Source organism: Rhamphochromis longiceps, linkage group LG4 (genome assembly GCF_057381845.1).
Source record: "Rhamphochromis longiceps isolate RC_006_pf linkage group LG4, R_longiceps_female_GT1.1, whole genome shotgun sequence".
In the NCBI taxonomy this organism is placed as follows: domain Eukaryota; kingdom Metazoa; phylum Chordata; class Actinopteri; order Cichliformes; family Cichlidae; genus Rhamphochromis; species Rhamphochromis longiceps.
In genome coordinates, this window is record NC_140560.1 from 3863513 (window position 1) to 3888727 (window position 25215).

Consider the following 25215-nt stretch of genomic DNA (forward strand, 5'->3'; position numbering starts at 1 on the left):
CAGGTTTTACAGACTTCAGGCCCTCCAGATTATCCTTGTGATAACTGAGGATTAATGGAAAAACAACACTAAACGACTTTATGAATAACACTTTTATTGCTGCAGTATTATTTTTTAAAGAAACATCACAAACTGAACAAGACTTCTGCAGTTTCATGAAGACACTACGGGCATGGTGACTGTGAGGATCTGGGGGAAAGAAAACAGAAACACATCGTACAGCAGGTTAAAAGACTGAATTTGACTGAGTTGTGTGTGTGTGTATGTTTGCTGCAACGTTAAGCTGTTCTTTGCTGGTGTGGTTCCTGTGGCTGCTGCGTCATTTGAATTCTGAACTGTTACTCGTCATCTCACGTTGTGCAGTCTGCTAATTCACTCATTTTTATACTTATTTCAGATTTATTTTGACTGTTCATCATTTGGCACTTGCAGATTTGGGTCGTACATCACCACCTGCTAGCATCTCCTCCTCTTATTCCAGAAAGCATGTCCAACAAACTGTAACGGATCAACTCGCAACTCGGGTGTTCTCGAGCAGAAAACTCCAAAACATCCGAGTGTTTATCCTGAGTACTCCTACATCAGTAGGGAAAGAAAGCATCCAGCAATGCAGCTTTGAGATCAGGATTCACCATGGCAACAGGTAAATGGAGGGCTGACCATGATATTTATCAACCTCGTTTCATTATTTCTGAATTATTAGATAAAAATGATTAATGACATTCACAGCAAACCTTGCTTTAATGCTCCACAGTTTTCTAATCTGATCTAATGTCAGCCTTCACTGATAGATGTTGGCTCTCTAACAGCCACAGCAGGGATGCTTTACTGAGTTTCTGTGATAACCAGAGCTCTGTAGTCGTTTCACGTTTAGCTGAAATTTAAAAGAATGTTTTAACACTTCACCTCAATACAGATGTATTGTACTTGGTCCAGCCCAGAGTCGATCATGACCAATTGGCTAATCCACCACCTTTCATTGTTTATACCGTTACAAAAACAACAAATAAACATAAAAAGAAAAAATCACCATCGGCCCACCGGGTGTGCCCGATGGGCAGTCCAGCTGTGCGGTCAGCTGGTGGGTAACAGGCATCTCGGAAAACGTTAGAACACTTATGCAAATATGTGACGTCTTGATAAATCGAGCAGGTATTTGAAGTTTACACAACAACATTCTCGCCTGAAAATACAGTGGCTTGCAAAAGTTTGAACTTTCCCACATTTTGTCACATTACAGCCACAAACATGAATCACTTTTATTGGAATTCCGCGTGAAAGACCAACACAAAGTGGTGCACACGTGAGAAGAGGAACGAAAATCATACATGATTCCAAACATTTTTTACAAATAACTGCAAAGTGGGGTGTGCGTAATTATTCAGCCCCCTTTGGTCTGAGTGCAGTCAGTTGCACATAGACGTTGCCTGATGAGTGCTAATGACTAAACAGAGTGCACCTGTGTGTAATCTAATGTCAGTACAAATACAGCTGCTCTGTGACGGCCTCAGAGGTTGTCTAAGAGAATATTGGGAGCAACGACACCATGAAGTCCAAAGACCACACCAGACAGGTCAGGGATAAAGTTATTGAGACATTTAAAGCAGGCTTAGGCTACACAAAGATTTCCCAAGCCTTGAACATCCCACGGAGCACTGTTCAAGCAATCATCCAGAAATGGAAGGAGTATGGCACAACTGTAAACCTACCAAGACAAGGCCGTCCACCTAAACTCACAGGCCGAACAAGGAGAGCGCTGATCAGAAATGCAGCCAAGAGGCCCATGGTGACTCTGGACGAGCTGCAGAGATCTACAGCTCAGGTGGGGGAATCTGTCCACAGGACAACTATTAGTCGTGCACTGCACAAAGTTGGCCTTTATGGAAGAGTGGCAAGAAGAAAGCCATTGTTAACAGAAACCATAAGAAGTCCCGTTTGCAGTTTGCCACAAGCCATGAGCCACGAGCTTCACCTTCCAGCAGGACAACGACCCTGAACATAAAGCCAGGGCAACAATGGGATGGTTTAAAACAAAACATATCCATGTGTTAGAGTGGCCCAGTCAAAGTCCAGATCTAAATCCAATCCAGAATCTGTGGCAAGATCTGAAAACTGCTGTTCACAAACGCTGCCCATCTAATCTGACTGAGCTGGAGCTGTTTCAAAGAAGAATGGGCAAAGATTTCAGTCTGTAGATGTGCAAAGCTGGTAGAGACAGACCCTAAAAGACTGGCAGCTGGAACTGCAGCAAAAGCTGGTTCTACAAAGTATTGACTCAGGGGCTGAATAATTATGCACACCCCACTTTGCAGTTATTTATTTGTAAAAAATGTTTGGAATCATGTCTGATTTTCGTTCCACTTCTCACGTGTTCACCACTTTGTGTTGGTCTTTCATCTGGAATTCCAATAAAACTGATTCGTGTTTGTGGCTGTAATGTGACAAAATGTGGGAAAGTTCAAGGGGGCCCAATACTTTTGTATGTTAAAAGTTTATTTTGTGATCCAGAAAGAGTAATATTTTAAACTCCGCCACTCTGCGTTCTTCCGCCGCTGCCTCATTTGAGGTTTGGAAGAAATGCATTCTGGGATATTTGCCTGGGTTTGGCTACAGTAGCTAGCAAGCTGATTGGAGACCAAAACAGCCAGTTAGATTTTTTTTGCATCCAAGTCTGTGATTGGTTGGTTTTGTGACACACTTCTAACGGTGTACAGAAAGAGTTGAGCGCACATGAAGCAGAAATGTTGTGAGCGCGAACGACACACTGAGAGCAGGGGCCCGTTCTTCGTACGTCGCTTACTACATCCAAGATCAAATGACACATCCAAGATCAAATCATCGCGCTAACCGTGAGCTCGCTAATCCGGTTCCCCGAACACACCTGCTGTTGACGATTAGTACAGCTGGACGCAGTAATGTGACATCACTGGGTGTCGTAAAAGGGGCCACGCATCGATAGTAGAAACATTGATCGGCAACCCTCTGATTGGTCGGCGAAAATGTCGACGGAGCGCGCTCGGCTCGGTATTTTTCGGCAGCAGAGCAAGAACTCTTGAGTGAGGGATTTCAGGAGTTTCAGAGTTTAATCAGAACGCAAGGGAACACTGCAAAGGCTGCAAAAGCAAGGAGCGAGGGCTGGCAGGAAGTTGCTGACAAATTAAACTCGTAAGTAATTTAATAATAACAATAATAATGGAGTGGATTGATATAGCGCTTTTCAAGGCACCCAAAGCGCTTTACAATGCCACTATTCAGTCACTCTCACATTCACACACTGGTGGAGGCAGCTACAGTTGTAGCCACAGCTGCCCTGGGGCAGACTGACAGAAGCGAGGCTGCCATATCGCGCCATCGGCCCCTCTGGCCAACACCAGTAGGCGGTAGGGTAGATTTATTATATTACACTATATTATCCAATATTATATTACATTATATTATAATATGTTATATTTTATCCTCTTTCACATTAGAGCCACGACAGGACCCACTAGAACATGGGAACAGGTAAAAGTGAAATATAAGAATATCCTACAGAATGGTAATATTTATCACTTATATTGCTTTTAGTCTCTTGGAAAGAGACCCTGGAATAATCTGTTTGTTTATAACAGCAACCAAGAAAAGGGCAGAGGAAAAAAAGACAGGTGGTGGTCCTGCACCCCCTCGTCAACAAGTTGGTTAAGTGAATAATACCCTCACGGGAATATCGATATCTCTCTATGAGCACACTGTCGCGCTGAGCTAAAGGATCCTGTCTGTCCCGCAATATACGCTGAATTCTGAGGACTCTCCTTATCAATCTTGCACCTTCCGCAATGGGTGGCTCGCGTATACGGACAGGACATGGCTGCGACAGGCTTCCCAAATCCACCTTCGCTTTTATAGCCGTGGTCTCTCATCTTGATTACACGAAGTAATTTACAATTGCTACTCTGAAATATGAATTGAATCTGTAATAATCACATACATGTAATAGAATGTTAATAGTACATTTCCCTTTTTTAGGAAATGACCTGTGTGAAATCAATAAATGGATCAGGTGCTGCATTGTCTTTAGTTACATTGATGTTATTTATTTATGGTGAAACAGTGGTGGAATATCGCTGTTGCTTTCGTATGATGACGCGGACATACCTGCGTGGCCGCGATCTAATCCTGTTTACATAAAGTAAACCTGCTCCCGAGCAGGTTTACGCTTACGGCTCTGTTGCTATGACAGCAAGTCCCGGATGAGCTTTGGGGAACCGACTGATCCAGGATCACGCGAAATCGTCAACAATCTAATCCGGCTAACCTACTTAGCGAGGTACGAAGAACGGGCCCCAGGTCCGCAGAGATCTGAGCAAGAGCAAATGCCAACAACTGAGCGAGAGGGGCTGCTATTGTGAGTGTGTGGATACTAGCAAACACTGAAATACATTTCTTGCATGCAGAAATTAATTTGTTCGCTCAAAATCATTTTCTCCTCAACACACAACATTTTTTTTACGTGTGCTCAGAATAGAGGCACTAAAACAACGCCATATTTTCCCATCAGTGTGATCACTTATACATCTAACGATTGATCACTGATCAGTGTGTAGCATATTATAAAGGGGAAACTGACAGTCTCTGTGGACTAGCGCTACCATCTCACACTTCTGTTTAATCATTTGTCTGCTTGATGTTTATTCAGCTGTGTAAAAACTATAACTTTAATCTCAGCCAAACCGATTTACTCAGGAACAAATAAAATACTGAAAAAAGCCAAACAATAACATTTTTAAGTTATCAAAGTGACTTATATATGTTTAACCTGAGTAGCGAAAAGGATGTGCAGGGAGTTCGTTGTTCTCGCCAGTTCTCGTGAGCCTCGAACCCCGGCTAGCTACGAGCTGGTGGGTAACAGACGTGTCCGAAAACGTCGGAGCGCTTTTGCAAATATGTGATGTCTTGATAAACTGAGCAGATATTTGGAGTTTACACAGCAACATTCTCACCTGAAAATATCTTAAAAGTTTATTTTGTGACCGAGAAAGAATAATCAGAGTAATATGAAAATAAATAGCTGCTACCATTGTTGGAAACTGGAACTGGCTGGGCCGCGCTATGAATTCTGGGATAGGTTGGGCCACAAAGGATACACCCGACCAATCCTTCAAATCCAGGGAAATGAAGGCCGCATTTGGAGGAGTCTTCGAATTTGGACACCCTTCATCGCGACACTGTAAAGTAATCGGCCTACAAATGCGACCTCCGAAGGATGCGGCCCCTAAATTTGGACACAACTACGATACCGGACACAGCTTCTTCTTCTTTGGGCTTAACAGCAGCTGGCATCCTTGTACATGCAGTGCTGCCATCTTCTGTTTCAGTCCGTTATTACACTCTTAAATCCTACTACTTATTCCTGCGTCTTTCAGGATCTTGCAAAGCTTCAAACGACGCGTCGACTATTAAATTAGTCGTCGACGATTTTAATAGTCTAGACTATTTGTGGCAGCCCTACTGTGGACATCATCACTGTCTCAGAGTCTCAGAGTTACAAAGATGCAGAGCAGAGATCTTTTTCTGAGATGATATTAAATCTGTGCTGTCTTCTTATAGTTCAAGGACTGAACAACTATTAAAGTGCTCGTGTTAAGGACACAAAGTTACAAATTAACATCTGACTGGGATTTCAGTGACTGTAAAAACATAAACTTTTACAGATCAACTTGCTCTTGAACTGAACCTGCTCACTCTCTTACCCCGGTAAGATGAGTTTACTCTCTTTCCAGAATAGAAAACCAGAGTTTCCCTAATGTGAAGGTTAAACAAACTAACCAACCAGCTTCCTGGAATAAGGCCCACACAGTGTGTTTTTGTCTCAAGTTTCTGAGGCTGACACACTGCTCTTGCACTAAGGAATGTGTTGCAATAGCAATGATATTGCTGTATAACATTTCTATAGCACATTAATATTTAAACTGGTGTTACTGCAGTCGACATGACATGGCACAGCTTGTAGTCTGAAGCTTGCACGTTCTTCTTGTGCCCGTTTGAATTTTCTTCAACTGCTCTGTTTTCTCTCCAGAGTGAAAGGATGTGCATGATGGGTTAAAAGGTTTTACAGAATGACCTCAGAGCACATTTAGTCCTACGCCGCAGTTTCCAGAAACATAGCCACACTTAAAGTGATGCTGACCTCAGCAAGCTTGCTGTTGCTGGTGGCACTGCTTGGTAAGAAGCTCGTGTATAAATCCCAAAAACAACAATGGGCATCGAACACAATCCTGTATGTGACAGGGTCCAAGAACAGGGTGTATATTTTCTGTACCTGTGTGCTGCTGTTGTACTGTGCCACGCTGTTCTCCTGGTCAACCAGGAAGGGGTGGAAGATGTCAAGATGGAAGAGCGAGGGCCGAGCCGTTAACACCAGTCGATCCTCCCCCACATCCAGAACCAGAGAGCGAGACGACCCCTGTGCAGGAGACATCAACATATCGTATCATCGTGTTTAAGAGCAGAGCTGTCGATCTCTACTTTTAAGATGGTTTTGAGCAAGAATAACTAAGAAAGCAACTTTTTAATTTTAGCCAACTGGCACAGACCTCTCCAGCTGTTTGTGGAGGCCATCAGGTACATGTGACTATTGTAAGCTTGGTGTAAATATTTAAACAACAAGATAGGCATATTTTTAACTTTATGCTGGACTTTGTTAAATGGAGAGTGGTTTCCACACTGAAGTGTAAGTTAACCACTCAGGTTGTTTCTTGTTTCTGATATATTCAAAGACAAATATATCAGTGTGTTTTGGACAGACGTACTGCTCCTCCTCTATGTTTTCTCTAGGCTGGGGTAAAGCTCAAGGTAAACGCAAACCCTAACACTTAGATATATACACACACCAGTGCCTTGCTAAGACACCTCAGCTCTGTGACAGCAACAACAAAAAATGACCTTCAAAACATTTTTAATCTCATCTCATTTTCCCTAACAGCAAAGTAAAGCTAAAATAAACCAGCCTGTATTTGAGGATGACGTCTACCCTGAAAGAAACAGGTAGGCAGAGAGGACTGGAATAAATGTGTGGTTAATTATTATTATTATTAACCTTTATTTAACCAGGAAAAGTCCCATTGAGATTAAAAACCTCTTTTGCAAGGGAGTCCTGGCCAAGAGGCGACAACACGTTGAAATTACAAAGTTACATACATATTATAAATAACAATTACATTTTAAAAACATTTTTCTCTGGCTCTCTCAATCTGGACTTAAAAGCATTTAATGAAATGAGATCTGCTATCTTCCAGTCTTTTTGCATCATGTTCCATGTGAAAGGGGCAGCATAAGTAAAAGCCCTCTTTCCCAGTTCAGTTCTGGCAAATGGAACATTGAGCAATAAAAGATCGCTTGAACACAGGCTGTAAGAAACAGTACTTCTCCGTGTGTTTATGTGTGTTTGTTTAATATCTCACCACTCCGGGAAGCTTTATCTCTGCAATCAGATACTCTGGTTCACCAGCAGGAGGCTCAACAATCATCGTGAACTCTGGTCTGCGCAAACTGAGGAAAGGGTTGACATTTCAGATCACGTTGCTTTTCGTGGAAAATGAGACAAACAGGACAATGAACAAAGGTTCACCTCTTAGTGGTTGCGGGTGACTTCTCCCTGCGGGATGAAAGAAAGTCAAAGAAATTTCAACATGTGTTGCAAATTATACAGAAACAGATTCCTGTGATGCAGGCCAATTTGCATCACTACAGCAGTGATGCAAATTGGCCTGCATCTTTATTGAGTAAGCCGAGTGCAATGATGTGTGTCAGTGTGTTTTCTGTTGAGCACAGTGGGGGTACATACGGAGGCTGCAGCTCTTCAATGACCGGCCTGCTCTTTGTGCGGATATTCTGCTCACTGACAGAACCCAAAAACTTTCTGTTTTTCAGGACCTTCCACTCTGCAAAAACACACACAACAAGTAGGGCTGGGTATCGTCACTGATTTCTAGAATCGATTCGATTCACAAGGTCCTGATTCGATTCCAATCGTGGAAATTTTGCCTTGAACAGTCAGAAATATTATAATTCTTATCATTTATCAGTACATTTCCATATTTTTATATCTATAAAAAAAAAGCTGACACTTCTGAGACTTTATCAAAGGTGTGAGCATCACAGCAGAGGCCTTTGTGTCAAAGTAACTGAGGATAAAACACAGAAAAACGTGAAGGCGATTTTCCTGGCCTGGGATTTTATAGTAGATGACCTTAAAAATATTCTGCAGTAGATCAAAAACAGAAGAAAACCATGAATCAGCATGTGAACATTACCTGATGCTGCTGAAGTGAAGCAGAGCAAAGTTACAGAGGTTTTATTAGAGACACAGCTAAGCATTTTGCAACTTTGCATAATTTTAAAAAGTTTAAATCTATTTAGTAGCCGATTAAACAGCAGAAATGAGGCTTTCTTGTCAGAAGTAAAAAACACAGCGGCCGACAGCGCTGTGAACAACGGTAGACTGGTGGGTGATAAGCAAGCGAATAATGCAGAAAACAGATTTTTAGATGGGAAACTGTTCATGAGAGAGAGAGAGAGAGCTGTGCATGAAGTGTGATTTTTATCGTGGTGGAAGCAAAACAGCAAAAGTCAGAGTGAATTCATGACGATGTTTGTGTGAAGCGAAATGTGAAGTTTAGTTTGGATCTTCTTTTGCTGCTGGTTCAGTCAATATTGTTTGGAGAGATAAAACCTGCAGCTTCAGAATCAAATGCAAAAAGGACGTAAACACACAGCATGGACCCACCGAAACATCAACATCAGTGCGCTGGCGGCTTTCAGCCCGACCGTGTCCGTGTTCGTGTCATCAGGTGAGAAAGGCGACATCTCACTGATTCTGATGCGTCGGCGGTCCGCACTTTGTGTTTATGTCTTTGTGCAGAATCTGCTTACATGCTCTGGTTTGCTGTTTTAGCTGTTTAGTGGTTGTTGAAATTTTGTGAGGTTTAACCTGAGATTCTGGCGTTTCGGGCAAAATAAATTTATATTTAAAAATCGATTCAGGATTTTAATGAATCTGATAATATGGCGTTATTCAAGCTAGACTCGATTTTAATTGGAAACGCGATCATCGAAACCCACCCCTAACAACAAGCGCGGAGTACGTCCAGAACAAGAATTATTAACACAGACACACACAGACACACTAACCTCTACTCAGCTCCAGATTGTATTTGTTTTCTAAACCCTCTACAGACACGAGGATAACAAACTGCTGGAATAAGGGATCCTTCTGCAAGACAAAAATCATACAACACTTTTTATGCAGAGTTTATAAATTAAGAAAGTTAATGAAGGTCAGTGCAATGAGGAGTCAAAGGAATATAAAATAAAAAATTCCTTTTTGATTGCAAAAGGAAAACAACCACAGGCACATGAACACACCTGACACTTCTGGAAGAAGTCCTGGTTAATGACAACGTCATAAGCTGTGCAACCCTGAGAGCCTGAAACAGACAAAGAAACATTAAAAATATTTTCACCACAACACAGGAAGCTGAAACGCTTCCATCCTGTCGGCAAATTGAATCAGGAAAGACGATGAATACAGACTGATGTTGTGTAGACCTTAGACCAGTCAGTCACAACATTAAAATACACAACTGAGAGATGAGGTAAACAACACGTACCGTACATTGTTACAATGTTACAATGTTATCGTTATTCAGAAACACTGTTTCATTAACCTTTAAATTAACCATTGGCCTTCATTCATTCTGGTCGGTGTGTGTACACCATCGTATATACACCAGGCTCAGTGCTCACTTGCCAAAGAATCGCAGACTTCTTAGTTATTGTTCTTGGTGATTTTAACAGAGGAAGCCTCAGTCAGGAACTCCCCAAATAAAGACAATTTTAATAAATCCAGGCAGTGGACTAAAATGTAACTTATGATCCTGCAAATGTGCCCATCCGTGCTGGAACATAGAAGTGACCAACAGCTCAGGTTAAGCAGTTTGAGGCAAGACTGACATGTGCAGAGGAGGGCTATTGGATATACTGGGCAAAGAGGAAGACTACATAGTAGTCAGACTGAGCAATAATGCATTTGTTGCATTTCTCATGGGTTCTAATGGGGGCCTTTCTTAAAATGACTGGTCCCAGTAACAAAGGCGCTTGTCGACTCAGAAATCGAGAGAAAACCAACAACACACCCAGCAGAACATTATGTTATTTACACGGGTGCACATAAGTGGTCCGCATGTGCGCATTCGCTGTCAAAATAAAAGACACACCAGATAAGAAGTTGCAACGCGCGTTTGCGTCCATATAAAAAGCACTGTTTTTGTCCTAGAGTGGGATTTTCAGGGCACATTCTGCACCACATCTCTGTGCGTTCATCATTTGTTTGAAGCCAGCTCACCTCCTGCAACCACTTTTCCGAGAATACGTGCTTCTTTTGTGGTCCGGACTCCTTCTGACATTTCTTTGGAGGTAGAGGAACACCAAAGTAATTGCTTAAAGGAGCTTGCTTCTTCGACATCTTTAAGAGTTCTAAACAAATGTCTGTCCTCCTCCTGAAAATCTTATGTACGCAAACACGCGTTGCAACTTCTTATCTTGTGCGCGTTTTTTTTTTTGACAGCGAATGCGCACCTGCGGACCACTTATGTGCAGCCCTGGTCCATGAAACCATAAAGCTGCACTTTCTTTTTGCCTTATAGCCTGATTTGGGCGACCGTGGCTCAGGGGGTTGGGAATCGCATCTGTAACCGGAAGGTCGCCGGTTCGATCCCTGGGCTCTCTGTCCTGGTCGTTGTGTCCTTGGGCAAGACACTTTACCCTACTTGCCTACTGGTGTTGGCCAGAGGGGCCGATGGCGCGATATGGCAGCCTCGCTTCTGTCAGTCTGCCCCAGGGCAGCTGTGGCTACAACTGTAGCTGCCTCCACCAGTGTATGAATGTGAGAGTGAATGAATAGTGGCATTGTAAAGCGCTTTGGGTGCCTTGAAAAGCGCTATATAAATCCAATCCATTATTATTATTATTATTTGTCATAACTTCTCCGTTTTGTGGTAAGCTTTTCTTTGGCTGTCACTTCTTCACCCTGACCTGTCTTATTTGGCTCAGCAGAACTGAAATATATATCCTGCTGCTTTTACACACGCACTCACATAAGCTCAGCGATTCTCTGCGCGATCAACCTCTCACATGTTTAAGCTGCGGGAGATTTCACTTGTCATGTTTGCATAGTAAGCTAACGATTAATAAGACGATGTCAGAGGAATTGGTGCACAAATTATCATCACTCTCAGATCAGTGCTGTCGCTCTCTATACACAGTTCGCACGATTGCAAAGTGAAAGCAAAAAAACAAGCGCAAATTCAAACGCGATTTCAATATGTCACATACAGTGGGGCAAAAAAGTATTTAGTCAGCCACCGATTGTGCAAGTTCCCCCACTTAAAATAATGACAGAGGTCAGTAATTTGCACCAGAGGTACACTTCAACTGTGAGAGACAGAATGTAAAAAAAAAATCCATGAATCCACATGGTAGGATTTGTAAAGAATTTATTCGTAAATTAGGGTGGAAAATAAGTATTTGGTCACCTCAAACAAGGAAAATCTCTGGCTCTCACAGACCTGTAACGTCTTCTGTAAGAAGCTTTTCTGTCCCCCACTCGTTACCTGTATGAATGGCACCTGTTTGAACTCATCATCTGTATAAAAGACACCTGTCCACAGCCTCAAACAGTCAGACTCCAAACTCCGCCATGGCCAAGACCAAAGAGCTTTCGAAGGACACCAGGAAAAGTATTGTAGACCTGCACCAGACTGGGAAGAGTGAATCTACAATAGGCAAGCAGCTTGGTGTGAAAAAATCAACTGTGGGAGCAATCATCAGAAAATGGAAGACATACAAGACCACTGATAATCTCCCTCGATCTGGGGCTCCACGCAAGATCTCATCCCGTGGGGTCAAAATGATCATGAGAACGGTGAGCAAAGATCCCAGAACCACACGGGGGGACCTGGTGAATGACCTGCAGAGAGCTGGGACCAAAGTAACAAAGGTCACCATCAGTAACACACTACAACGGCAGGGAATCAAATCCCGCAGTGCCAGACGTGTTCCGCTGCTGAAGCCAGTGCATGTCCAGGCCCGTCTGAAGTTTGCCAGAGAGCACATGGATGATACAGCAGAGGATTGGGAGAATGTCATGTGGTCAGATGAAACCAAAGTAGAACTTTTTGGTATAAACTCAACTCGTCGTGTTTGGAGGAAGAAGAATACGGAGTTGCATCCCAAGAACACCATACCTACTGTGAAGCATGGGGGTGGAAACATCATGCTATGGGGCTGTTTTTCTGCCAAGGGGACAGGACGACTGATCCGTGTTAAGGACAGAATGAATGGGGCCATGTATCGTGAGATTTTGAGCCAAAACCTCCTTCCATCAGTGAGAACTTTGAAGATGAAACGAGGCTGGGTCTTCCAACATGACAATGATCCAAAACACACCGCCCAGGCAACAAAGGCGTGGCTCCGTAAGAAGCATTTGAAAGTCCTGGAGTGGCCTAGCCAGTCTCCAGACCTCAACCCCATAGAAAATCTGTGGCGGGAGTTGAAAGTCCGTGTTGCTCGGCGACAGCCCCAAAACATCACTGCTCTCGAGAAGATCTGCATGGAGGAATGGGCCAAAATACCAGCTACTGTGTGTGCAAACCTGGTAAAGACCTATAGTAAACGTTTGACCTCTGTTATTGCCAACAAAGGTTATGTTACAAAGTATTGAGTTGTATTTTTGTTATTGACCAAATACTTATTTTCCACCCTGATTTACGAATAAATTCTTTACAAATCCTACCATGTGGATTCATGGATTTTTTTTTCACATTCTGTCTCTCACAGTTGAAGTGTACCTCTGGTGCAAATTACTGACCTCTGTCATCATTTTAGGTGGGGGAACTTGCACAATCGGTGGCTGACTAAATACTTTTTTGCCCCACTGTATTGACAGTGGCTCACCGATGCCAATGACATAATTACCCAGCTACATTTCTGAAAGAATGCAAAAGCATTGACATACAAAATCACATGTTTGGCGGTTACGTACTATTGTCTATTTCTGTGTGTGGCTCGCCAAGACTCATGGGAACTCGAAAGCCGCTAGGATCGTCTGATTGGAGCAGCTCCACAAGCTTCTCTCTGGAGAGTTCTGGAGGAGGCGGGACTGAGTTCGACTGACAGACGTTTATAAATACCTTCTCCTTGTTTGACTCTGAGAAAGTCTTCACACACATGCCTGACACGTGGGACAGGAAAGGCAAAGGGAAAAACACACAAAAAGAAATTTTTGTATTAATGAGCAAACTTAGAGTATTGTTCCAAAATGTAAAGATTATATATACTATCTATCTGTGACATAGCTCACCAGGCTCCGGTCGGATTACTTTGGAGTCTGGACTTTCACTGTTGATCTGTCCAAGGGTCTAAACAAATATTACACATATTATTTATTGTTTGGCAAACTCACAGCAAAGAAAAAACACCTGTAACATCAAATGTCATCTGTGATTCTCACAGTTTTTGTGCATGGAGATTTTTCAATAACATTTTCTGTACAAATTTATTTTCCCAAGATCGAACAGAGGACAATATAAACAATGCAAGTTTTCTGAGTGCACTTTAAATGTCACAGGCCAGCTCTGTTTATGGGTAGGCTTCCGTTCACATGTCTATCTTAAAGTTTACATGAACGTCGCAATATTCAGCACAGCTATGACTTTTGATTTTAGCTGCAGATGGTTCTACATGACGTGTAGTCATCATCTGGAATGCATATATGCCAACAATGTCTGTGCTTTCTACTCGAGCAGTGATGAGCTCTTCTGTTTATTTAGAAAAAGAAACACCTGCTTTATTTGGAGAAGAAAATACAGAGGAAACCCAGATGTCCCAGTTTTCCCACTGGGACTTGAATGCACCGTACATTTTCTGGATCTGCGGAAGGCTGGAGGGTGATATCTCTCAAAACCCCATGTGGGCCTGCAAAGTGACTTGTGCATATCATGCGATTGGTCCATGTGCATTTAAGTTATTGTAAGTGAGCGAGGTATGTTACTAGCTGTGTCCCAATTCAGGGGCCGCACACTTCGTAGGACCCGGGCTTCGTGGTCTACATGGGCCGGGTACTCCGAAGAGCGAGGAGGGCGGAAGTGCGAGGCTTGTGAAATGGGACGATCTAGCCTCTGTCGTGCTGCTCAGGTTGCCTAGCAACCATGAAAATAACCGCTAGAAAGGTTTCATAAGCATTGTTTGACAGAAATGAAGGAAAAAAATGTTTTTGTTCATTTGTTTTTTTATGAATGTTCCTTGATGTCACTCATGAGACTAGTGTATTACACTTTGGTAATGTAAATATAATATGGCCAATATTATATTTATTATTATATTAATTATGATTTATCACAGCAGTGAGCTTGAACTCTGTTTCAAATACTGAGCTTCAGTAAAGATTCAAGTTGATTCAAGACTGAATTCACAGAAGATGAAACTATCAGAATGAATATGAAGGATGAACAAAATCTGGAAATAGATGAAAAACACATACCACAACCAAGAGTGAGCACCAAGGGGGGAGAGAACTATCAGCATATTATTGGTCTTTATTGGCAGGCACAAGCATAAATACCTGGGACGCCATTGGCCCATTTATCTAGGTTATATTATAGACTTGACAAAGATTGCCCACTGAAGTCTAAATCACAGGAAACAATGAAAAAGAGAGAGAAGACATCCAGGGAGGAGAGAGCTGTATGCAGCATGTAAGAACTGATGAAGGCAGGAATCTTTCAATGTTTATACAGTTTCCTATTTTTCTATCAAAATATTAAGAAACACGGGGTTGCTCAAGACTTCTGTACAGGACCCTATATTTACTGTTCAAGAAACCCACCGTTTAACATGAGTGCTTTAAGTTTAATAAATATAACTTTAATCTTAGTAGCAAAAACACAATTGTGATTAGGATTTTTGACATAGTCAGTCAGTCCTACTATGAAAACAGAGTTTTAGGGACAGATGAGACCAACATTCTCAACAAAAAAAACGATGAGATCAAAATTTTTTTGTTGACAATGAAAAAAAGAAAACACATTCCACGTTTATCTCATATATGAGTCATAATAGTGAGCTCATAATGGTGCAGCTGCATTATCATTGTGAAACAAAGAGCTGTGAATGATAGCAGCATATCACAAGAAAATAACAGAACATCTGTTTGTAAACAACAGAGTTTGGCTGATGCAGCAAGACAACACATCTCAGCCTGTAACGCATCTTTGACAAGAGGCTGATGGGAAAAAAATTAAAATGAGTCTTTCAGGGCTGACTAGCAGTTACTGCAAATGCTTCCATTGCATTTCACCCACACATATGAAACAAATTTTCCTCCATGACCAAATGTAACATTTTGTCAGATTTTTGTTTCTCATGTAGCACGACTAAGTCAGAGGGCCAGCTTTACCTCAAAACAATTCACCTTTGTTCCTTTATTGTGTTTTACTATTTAACACCCTGTGGGGATTTCTGTCTCCAGCTAGGATCGAACTGCTGACCACTTGCCAAGTACAGTGGAACCCCGACTTACGAATATCCTGTTTAGTGAAAAATTCAAGTTACGAAGGCACTTAACGGCAATATTTCTGCCCGTGTTACGGCAAAATGCCTGCATAACGAAATCCGCTGGCTCTGATTGGCTGAGCCCAGAAATGCCCACAATGCGTTCCGAATCATGTGCCAACCCCCTTGGCTTTGGTACTTGCACTTCGTTCCACTTGAACGACATATTGTTGTTGAAGTTAGCAATTAGCCTGTAGCCTATCGTTCACTCAAAAGGTGCGATGGGTGCTTCGAGTTACGAAAATTTTTGACTTACGAAAGACCCTCGGGAACGAATTAATTTCATAAGTGGGGGTTCCACTGTAAATGCGTTACCATGTGATCACAGTTAACATAAAAGCAAACTTACCTGTAACAGTAGTTGCTGATACAACTCTTCCTGTTGCTGTAAGTCCAGCTCAGAGTTAAGAAGCGACGAGTCCGTCATCATTCAGCAACTCCTACAATCATATAAGAAATCAATTGTTTAATTGACTCATTTCTAATAATAACAATGTTACTAAATTTGCTCATACTTGCAGCTATTCTCATAAACTTTACAAAACACTGACAACCAAAACAACCAGTTTCAAGAGGCAGATTTACAGGCAGAAGCGTAAAGCTGTGGTCAGAAATTTATGCACACTCATCATCTTCATCATCAGTGGACATTCAGCCGCATGAAGGTCTGGTAATTTGGGCTTTTTAATCCTTAATTGTTTTTTCCAGGGTGGAATGATTGTGCAGTATACATCTTTAATAAGATAAAATGGATGTGTAATGTAAAATGTGAATACAACCTCAAATATCTACATATCCCCACTAATACTTGGTTCAGTGTCTCTTAGCAAGTTGCTCCTCAACCAGACGCTTTTGATAGCCATCAGCAAAGTGCTGCACAATCACGTCACCAAAGCGTGTTAAAACGTTTAATAATGCACAAAATACTAGTTTCCGCCATTGCTACCTCTGAATAGCAATAGCAGGTGCATCTCCTTTCAGTAGATGTTGACCTCTGACCTTGAGGTCAAGATTATCGAGGTTCAAACTAGTCTGAGATTTTTAGTAGATGCATCTATGGTGTCATTTTGAAAGTCATGGCATTCACAAACTACTCCATCAGCCTTTAGAGCTCAAGGATGAAAAAACATTGTACTAATCGGTGCATGCTCCTGCATGGAGCTACTGCATTCAAAGATAATGATTGTATGAGTTTTTCTCCCACTGTAGCCAAAGCGCTTGCTCATAGGGGTTTGTATGACTGTTAAGTTTTTCTCATGTATGTATTATTGTAGGGCCTACCTTACAAAATAAAGAGCCTTGAGGCAACTGTTCTCATAATTTGGAGCTGTATAAATAAATACATAAATAAAATTGAATAAAAAAAAAAAATTTCACTTATGGATCAGTTCATGGGCATAATTATGTGTCATGTGCAAGGTATAGAATTTCATGCAGAAAAGTGTATGGTAGTGTCCTACACATTAAGAACAACACAGGTAGCAGATCTACACCAGAGAAACACAAGCACTGAATTCACAGAAGATGAAACTATCAGAATGAACGTGAAGGATAAAAAAAGAAACAAATATGAAAAAAAGATACCACAACCAAGAGTGAGCACCAAAGAGCAAAAGAATTATCAGCATTTTATTGGTCTTTATTGGCTGGCATCACGTATAAAACATCAGGTCATGACCACACGGCCATTAACGCATAATGCACCACAGACAAGCATAAATACCAAGGATGCCACTGGCCATTTATATAAGTTACATTATAGGCTTGACAAAGATTGCCCACTGAAGTCTAAATCAGGCCTGGGCGAAAGAGAGCAGGCATCAATCCCACAGGAAACAAAGAAAAAGAGAGAGAAGACATCCAGGAAGTGGAGAGCTGCACGCAGCATGTAAGAACTGATGAAGACGGCCAGAGAGATGATGTCATGTTATTACACTCAGTCTGACAGCTGATCACTTTTGCTCAGTTAGAGTTGAATGTGGTAAAAGCTACAAGACAAAGGTGCTTGTGCACATGGACGCGTGCATGACCAATGAAGTCTCCTATTTAAACAAGTAGCGCTACACCTCTGATCTGACCCATACACAGTGCTGTGAAAAAGTATTTGGCTTAGCTTTTTGCATATGTCACACCTAAAGGTTTTAGATCATCATAGTAATTTTAAATATTATACAGATTAACAGAGTAAACACTAAAATCAGTTTTTAAATGATAATTTTTATTTATTAAGGTCAAAAAGCTATTCATACCTCCCTGGCCCTGTGTGAAAAAGCATTGCATGATGTTATTCAAGATTCAAGAGCTTTGTTCTCAATACAGTAACATACACAGTGTACAGTGTACCGGAATTCTGTTTCCGGTACACTGGAAACACAGCCCCCCATGGTGCATTTACAAGTATATATCATGCCAATATGTTCAATTCAATTCAATTTTATTTGGATATAGCAAAATCTTTGAAGAATGTCTCCAGAATTTTACCAGTTTATACCAAATAAAACATCAGATGAGCATCAGAGAATTAAAGTGAACACAATAATAATATTAGTAGCAAAACTGACACTATTAGGTGTACAGCCAAACTGGCGAATATGAACTCTTTCATGTTCCCAAAGCGCAACATAAAACTACTGGCTAGATCGTAACTACTTGTTTATGCACATGTTTGTCCATGTTGCTACCCGTATAAACACGTTAGCTTAGCCTTAGTTTACTAGCTTACCAGCCGAAAACCTCTCCTTTTAGCTTTCCGTTTCCTGTCATTTTCACTTCTGTTATGCAATTTATTATGTTTACAAGGTGCGTAAATAGATGTCTGTTTACCTTGTTTCTCGTGCCCGTAATCGCTATTAGATGTCGCGCAGTTGTTAGACGTCACAGCGTTCCAATGGCAACTTCCGAACCAGAAATTTCAGAATAAAATCATCCATAAACTGAACTGACCGAAAACGACTTCCTACAAATGGGCTGAAGCGATTCATTTGTAAACATAGCCTTGCTGCTACTGTGTAAATTGAGAAATTTCTTAGGTAGAGAGGTCGAAATTCAGCCATTCATCATAAATATTTGCTGTATTATTTTCACTGTTCCAGCACAAAATATATGGCAAACTAATCGTATGCACTCACCAGCCACTATATTTGCTTTATGTGAGTGAAGTTGCCCCCCCACCTTCTTCAAATCTAACAAAAGTGGTATCAAACGTTTGTGCCACGTTTGTGCTACGTTTGTGCTTCAAAGATTTTCGTTTGTGCCGCTTTCATTTTAAAGATATTAATAAAAATTTCTAGAGGTCATCAGAGGTCAAACCAGCCCCCCCATGTTAATTAAATCAAACAAAACTGGTGTCAATCAACTGTGCTACGTTTGTGCTGGTTTGTGCTAAAATTGTCGTTTGTGCTGCTTCTGTTTTAAAGATATTAATGGTCAAAAGATCGACCACCCACATCACCCAAATCAAACAAAATTGATGTCAAACGTTTGTGCTGCAAAAATTTTTGTTTGTGCTGCTATCATTTTAAAAATATTAATAAATTAATGTCTTAATGCGGGCTTAATCATCCAGATAAGTAAATCCCAAAAGGTTGATTCTGCAGATCCAGTTTGTGAATGATGGTGTTGAAAGCTGAACTGAAGTTCATGAACGGCATTCTAACGTATGAGTCTATAGTGTCCAGATGTGTGAGGGCTGAGTGAAGGGCAGTTGAAATTGCATCATCGGTTGAGCGTTTTGACCGGTATGCGAACTCAAATGGATCCAGGTTGGGGAAAAGAGATTATTTGATTTGATGCGTTACAAGCACTTCATAATGCTTGACTCCCTCAAGGTGGTGTCGGAGAGGCGGATGCTGTCCAAGATAAAGACAATGTTGGATAACACCTCCCACCCACTCCATGACATGCTGGTCAGTCACAGGAGCTCGTTCAGTGAGAGACTGAGATTACCGAAAAGCACCACTGAACGACACAGGAAATCTTTCCTGTCTGTGGCTCCCTGTACAACGCATCCACTTAACACATTGTTTACTGCTACAACTACACATGTTTCTTTTCCAGCTATTTATTTATGAGTGACTTATGTATATATATATATCTATGTATGTATTGTACTATTCTTAGTTAGCGTATTGTCTGTCTTGTTAATGTTGGTTTATAATGGAGCACTGTAACAAAAAAATAATTTCCCCCAGGGATCAATAAAGTATTCTGATTCTAATAATGATTATTATCATTATTATTATTATTATTCATAAGGATTAATTGTTGTGTGTATGAGGGTACAGTTGTCCATTTGTTTGTTTTGTCTGTTGTGTGTGTGTAGGTGGTTGTGGGTGTGTGTATGTTCAGTCCATGAGTTTAATGTTGGTCAGATGTCAGGAGTTCAGGAGTCTGACAGCTGTGGGGAAGAAGCTGTTCCGGTACCTTGTGGTACAGGATTTGTAGTGTGCTAGGACCAGCTGCTCTAAGCACTTTGTAATGATGGTGGTGAGGGCTACTGGGCAGTAGTCGTTTAGGCTTGATGGGTTGGAGTTTTTGGGCATGGGGACGATGGAGGTGGATTTGAAGCAGGCCGGTACCACAGCGTGGGCCAAGGACAGATTGAATATGTCTGTCAGCACTCCTGCAAGCTCCCCAGAACACGCTCTGAGAACACGCCCGGGGATGCCATCAGGACCTGCAGCCTTGTGGACATTAATCCTGCTCAGCACCGCTCCTACATCGGTGGGGGAGAGAGTCAGTGGTTGGTGGTCCGGCGTCACTTCTGCTTTGGTTGTAGTTGTTGGATTCCCTCGCTCAAAATGAGCATAAAAGTTGTTGAGCTTGTTGAGGAAGGAGGATGCGGGGGAGGGTTTGGTGGTCCTGTAGTCTGTGATGGTCTGGAGTCCTTGCCACATGCGTCGGGGGTTGGAGTTGGAGAAGTGTTCTTCTACCTTCTTTTTGTAATGGTGTTTGGCTTTTTTCATACCCCTCTTTAGCTTAGGCTGTACAGTAGGCGTGTGCATCTCCTGACCTGAAGGCGGTGTTGCGGGCCTTCAGGAGGAGAATGTGGCGTTAATGTGATCCGTAAAGGTTTCAAACTTTCCAGGCCTCAAACCACATGTGTGTTCTTCCAAGTAGTAAATCTATAAAAGTAAGGCCTTTATGAAAACACTGAATACATATTCAGGGTTTAAAATGTTCAATCGTGGTTTTGGTCGTGGCTATTATAAAGGCTTTATGGCTTTTCCTATAATACCTGGTGGGCCGGTCACTAGTCAAAATGCCTGGGCTGATTTTTTGTCCCAAACCAGCCCTGACTGATGCGCCAGCCTCCGGCTCACGCCAAGCCGCACACTGTCTACCCTTACAATAATCACACGGTTGCTGTAACAGTAAAGCTGCAGCTCTCCTGCTGCCAGCGTTACCCATCAACACAAAAACAACAACAGCACAGACAGCGCACAGGTTTTAAGCCGGCGAGACCTGATTGCAGACCACAACCTGCCACAATAATAAAGCATTTTTTAAATTTAATTATCAATAAATGATTTCTCCTAATTATGTACTGGATTTTAACTATTTAATAATAAAAAAGGAAACATCACAAAAAACACTTAAGGTCATTGAAACTAATAGCGATTTAGCAATTCAATCACGCATCCACCTTATACGATAGGGCGAGCGTGGCTCAAGAGTTGGCAGTTCGTCTTGTAATTGTAAGGTTGCCGGTTTGAGCCCCGGCTCAGACAGTCTCGGTCGTTGTGTCCTTGGGCAAGACACTTCACCTGTTGCCTACTGGTGTTGGCCAGAGGGGCCGATGGCGTGATATGGCAGCCTTGCTTCTGTCAGTCTGCCCCAGGGCAGCTGTGGCTACAACTGTAGCTGCCTCCACCAGTGTGTGAATGTGAGAGTGAATGAATAGTGGAATTGTAAAGTGCTTTGAGGGCCCCGAAAAGCGCTATATAAATGCAATCCATTATTATTATTGAAAAGTATTGGTATCGCTGATACCAGCCTTATTTACTTGGTAACGGATCGATACCAATATATGCAGCATCGCACACCACTACATGCAGGTCATGTCTATATCTGGTCAGTTGGTCCATAGCACATTGGATACAAACTAAATTCAAATTCAAATTTTATTTGTCACACACACAACCATACACAGAATGACATGAGGTGAAATGCTTATTGCTGTGCAATGCCTGATCATTAAATGACAGTAATATTTACAGATTCATAGATTTAACTTAGAAAGTTACAGTAAAATGTGCAAATAACAGTTGATGTAAGAAATGATAAATTATAAGAAAAAACCAGAGATGTGACGTGTGTGGGAGAGTCCAGTCCTACACCTGGTTCAGGGCCTGAATAGCCTGGTGGAAGGAGCTCCTCCTCATTCTCTCTGTTTTGGCCTTAAGGGAGCGGAAGCGCTTCTCAGACATCAACAGTGAGAAGAGTCCATTGTCGGGATGCAAGAGGTCCATCATGATCTTCCTGTCTTTAGTCTTGCACCGCTTTGTGCAGATGGACAACAGGTCAGGAAGCTCTGATTGAATGATGCGTTCGGCCGAGCGCACCACTTTTTGCAGATCTTGTCTGTCCTGCTTGGTGCTGTTCCCAAACCAGGTGCAGATGTTTCCCGTCAGGACACTCTCCATGGTGCAGGAGTAAAACTTTTTAAGCACCCTCAGTGGCAGATGGGCAAACTAGGTCCGCAATTTGGACGTCCAACCATGACCCAGTTTGGACATCAACATGACGTTAGACCTTTGAACTTTGGACTGGGTAACTTTTTTTTGTGAACATCAATGACAGGTGTAGGAAATTTACTTAACTAATAAATGTAATATTTTTTATTTACAAATGTCAACATTGTTGTTAGCAATATGATACATGCACCTGTTGTTCACCCGGAAGAACAAATTCTGTATAATCACTAAAATAAGCCTTATTTATCATTCATTGTGTGTTGGAACCAGTGTTGGTCAAGTTACTTGAAAAAAGTAATCAGTAACTAATTACTGATTACTTCCCCCAAAAAGTAATCCTGTTACTTTACTGATTACTTATTTTCAAAAGTAATTAGTTACTTAGTTACTTTTTAAAAACACGATTTACAACCTGAAGAGGTGATAAAGTGATAGATCTTTCAGCCCAATTCTACTTTTTCTACATAATCCATCATACAAAATGTAATCAAATGGAAAAGTCTCTTTTTTTTAACTTGTTTTATCAGTTTTAATCTTTTAACTTTATGCATCAAGCAAAAATTTAATTATATGCAACATTCTCTGACGTGATTAAATTAGTTTAACATTTAAACCTATTTTCTGCACATTCCAGCTCATAAAATAAAATAATTTTTGTGTTTACACTCAGTCTTTCAAATAGATGCAAGTAAAACACAGCAGAAAATAAATAAAGTCAAAGACTCAGCGGTCCTGTTGCTCTATTTTCACCTGTAAAGCAGGAGTGAGGTAGGCGGAGGTTTACCCTGGTGCAGGTGTGCCGCGGTCAGTTGAAGAATCCGCGACTTTCTCTGTGAGTTTCCCATTACGTCGTAGCTACTCGGTGCTTGTTGGAAGTTTAGGGGTTTTTTCGCTGTAAAAAGAAGTTTTCTTCCCACGCACAACGGACGCTAATGTTTTTGTCACTTTTTATGGAATCAAAGTCAAAGTAAGGTCAGTACTTCCACGCTTTAAACGCTGCACGCTCACACTCTCTCCACTCTCATATATGATCCATTGCTGATCTGCACACAGCTGTTGTCACTAACGGCGCACTTGCTTACGTCACTGTCGTGAGACATTCTCGCAAAAAAAATCACGGTTTTAGTAACGCAGTAATGCAGCGTTTCTACGGGAAAGTAACTGTAATCTAATTACCGTTTTTGCAATAGTAATCCCTTACTTTACTCGTTACTTGAAAAAAAGTAATCAGATTACAGTAACGCGTTACAAGTAACGCGTTACTGCCCATCTTTGGTTGGAACACGACACGCCGTGACCCGGCCCCAGCAGATGAAGATGGATGGATGTGTCTTGGAAACGGTACATAGATGATGTGTTTTTACTCTGGAAAGGACCGGTCTTTATATTACTACAGTTTGTAGAATTCCTTAATGTACATTTTGCAGGGTGAAACGTAAGCCTGCAAAGATTATATAGAAATTGTTCTTGCAGGCAACCAACAGGTGCCTTTTTGTTGGTTGCCTGCAAGAACAAATTCTATACAGTTTTTCCAGGCTTACCTTTCACATTCAATTACAGTACTGGTTTTTATATAGCGCTTTCCCACTGCGAGAATTCAAAGTGTTCTACACAATCTACCTCACTCACAAGCACTTTTCCCTCTCTGCTCTAAGTGCTTCTATCTACCTATTCAACCACATTCATACTCCAGTGGTGTTGATATCCTGCCAGAGGATATTTGACATGCAGACTGGAGCAGACGGGGCTCAAACCACCAACCTGACGGTTAGTATGTCACATGCTCTACCACTGGCTTGTAATCCAGAGAGAGACAATGAGATCGGTAACAAGGAGTCTTTCAAATGTATAAAATATCCTGCTGCACATATAATCATGCTGAAACCACATGCTCTTGTTTTATTACCCCATCAGCAGGGCTATGTCCTTGCTTTCAATTAGTTTAAGGGTCACTTTCCTGTTTCAAAAGCTGCTTCTAATAGTTAATTTTAGCATTCAGGTCACAGTCTAAAAAACAAGTAGGTCTTCCAATCAGCAATAGCCTTATTGTCTAAATTAAAATTAGTAATACTCATATAAGGTTTTATTCTCCATGGTGTCAGGATAAAGCAACATGAAATAATGGATCCTCTACCAGAAATAATCAGGGGACAGTGGGGTGGTTTGTGCCATCCCTGGTTTCTAGGGAACCATAGAATAAATTGGTCATGTGACCGCATATTTTTGAAGCATCAATCATTCTACTCATCCAGCAAAGAAGACAGCTTTATTGCATAAAAACCTTTGTAGTTCAAAAACTACTTTTTGCTTTTAAAGTAAAATTTCTATGATCAAGTTTTTTTATTGTTTTGCCCGAACAGTTATAGATAAGTTTGAAAACATTTCACAAATGTTTTAGTGCTTTGGTAAGCTACAGTCTACACACCTAGCATGAGTTTAGATAGAAACTGCTGGATAATGCATTTTTTGGGGGTGAATTGTGTCAAGAGGCCTGGGTTAAGCTTATAGATACATATTAGTTTATTGTAATTGTGATTGCATTTTTACTGTTTTTTTACTGTGACATTCTAAACATGCCTAAAAACACTTCACACACCACAAAAACACACAAAGACCTCAGCCATCCCAACAACAGACTGTTCTCTCTGCTGAGGTCAGGAAAGCGATTCCGCTCCCTGAAGACCAACACAGAGAGACTGAGGAGGAGCTTCTTCCCGCAGGCGATACGGTCTCTCAATCACACCACCACACAGTACTGACCCACACATATGGTTCTTACACACACACTGGACTTTCTGGACTTTGTTTACACTAATTCGATTAGATGCGTGGTCATCTAATCGAATCACTTCATCACTAAATCACTTTAAGCATA

General features: G+C 41.5%; 1 protein-coding gene across 2 annotated transcripts; it reads right to left on the reverse strand.

Annotated features, from left to right (window-relative positions):
* Nucleotides 1-77: 77 nt before the first annotated feature.
* Nucleotides 78-18546, reverse strand: pih1d1 (PIH1 domain containing 1). 2 transcript variants are annotated; one of them, XM_085402937.1, is made up of 11 exons: nucleotides 18469-18546; nucleotides 15995-16085; nucleotides 13397-13454; nucleotides 13079-13267; nucleotides 9403-9464; nucleotides 9169-9250; nucleotides 7823-7919; nucleotides 7607-7633; nucleotides 7440-7527; nucleotides 6299-6442; nucleotides 78-189 (listed from the first exon to the last, which is right to left on the reverse strand). In XM_085402937.1, the coding sequence occupies exons 2-11, from the start codon at nucleotides 16073-16075 to the stop codon at nucleotides 154-156; spliced, it is 864 nt and encodes a 287-aa protein (XP_085259063.1). In that variant the 5' UTR covers nucleotides 16076-16085; nucleotides 18469-18546; the 3' UTR covers nucleotides 78-153. The 2 variants fall into 2 exon arrangements, with proteins under 2 accessions (XP_085259063.1, XP_085259064.1); XM_085402938.1 differs by lacking the exon at nucleotides 18469-18546 and adding an exon at nucleotides 18368-18461.
* Nucleotides 18547-25215: the final 6669 nt, after the last annotated feature.

What these genes read in the sequence shown, in the direction of transcription:
- pih1d1 (XM_085402937.1), bottom strand. Translation starts at nt 16,075, where the DNA reads ATGATGACGGACTCGTCGCTTCTTAACTCTGAGCTGGACTTACAGCAA. An exon ending in AGATAAAGCTTCCCGGAGTG is followed by an intron (nt 6,443 to 7,439) that starts GTGAGATATTAA and finishes TCTCCTGCACAG; the next exon opens with GGGTCGTCTCGCTCTCTGGT. An exon ending in AGTACAACAGCAGCACACAG is followed by an intron (nt 190 to 6,298) that starts GTACAGAAAATA and finishes TCTTTCCCCCAG; the next exon opens with ATCCTCACAGTCACCATGCC.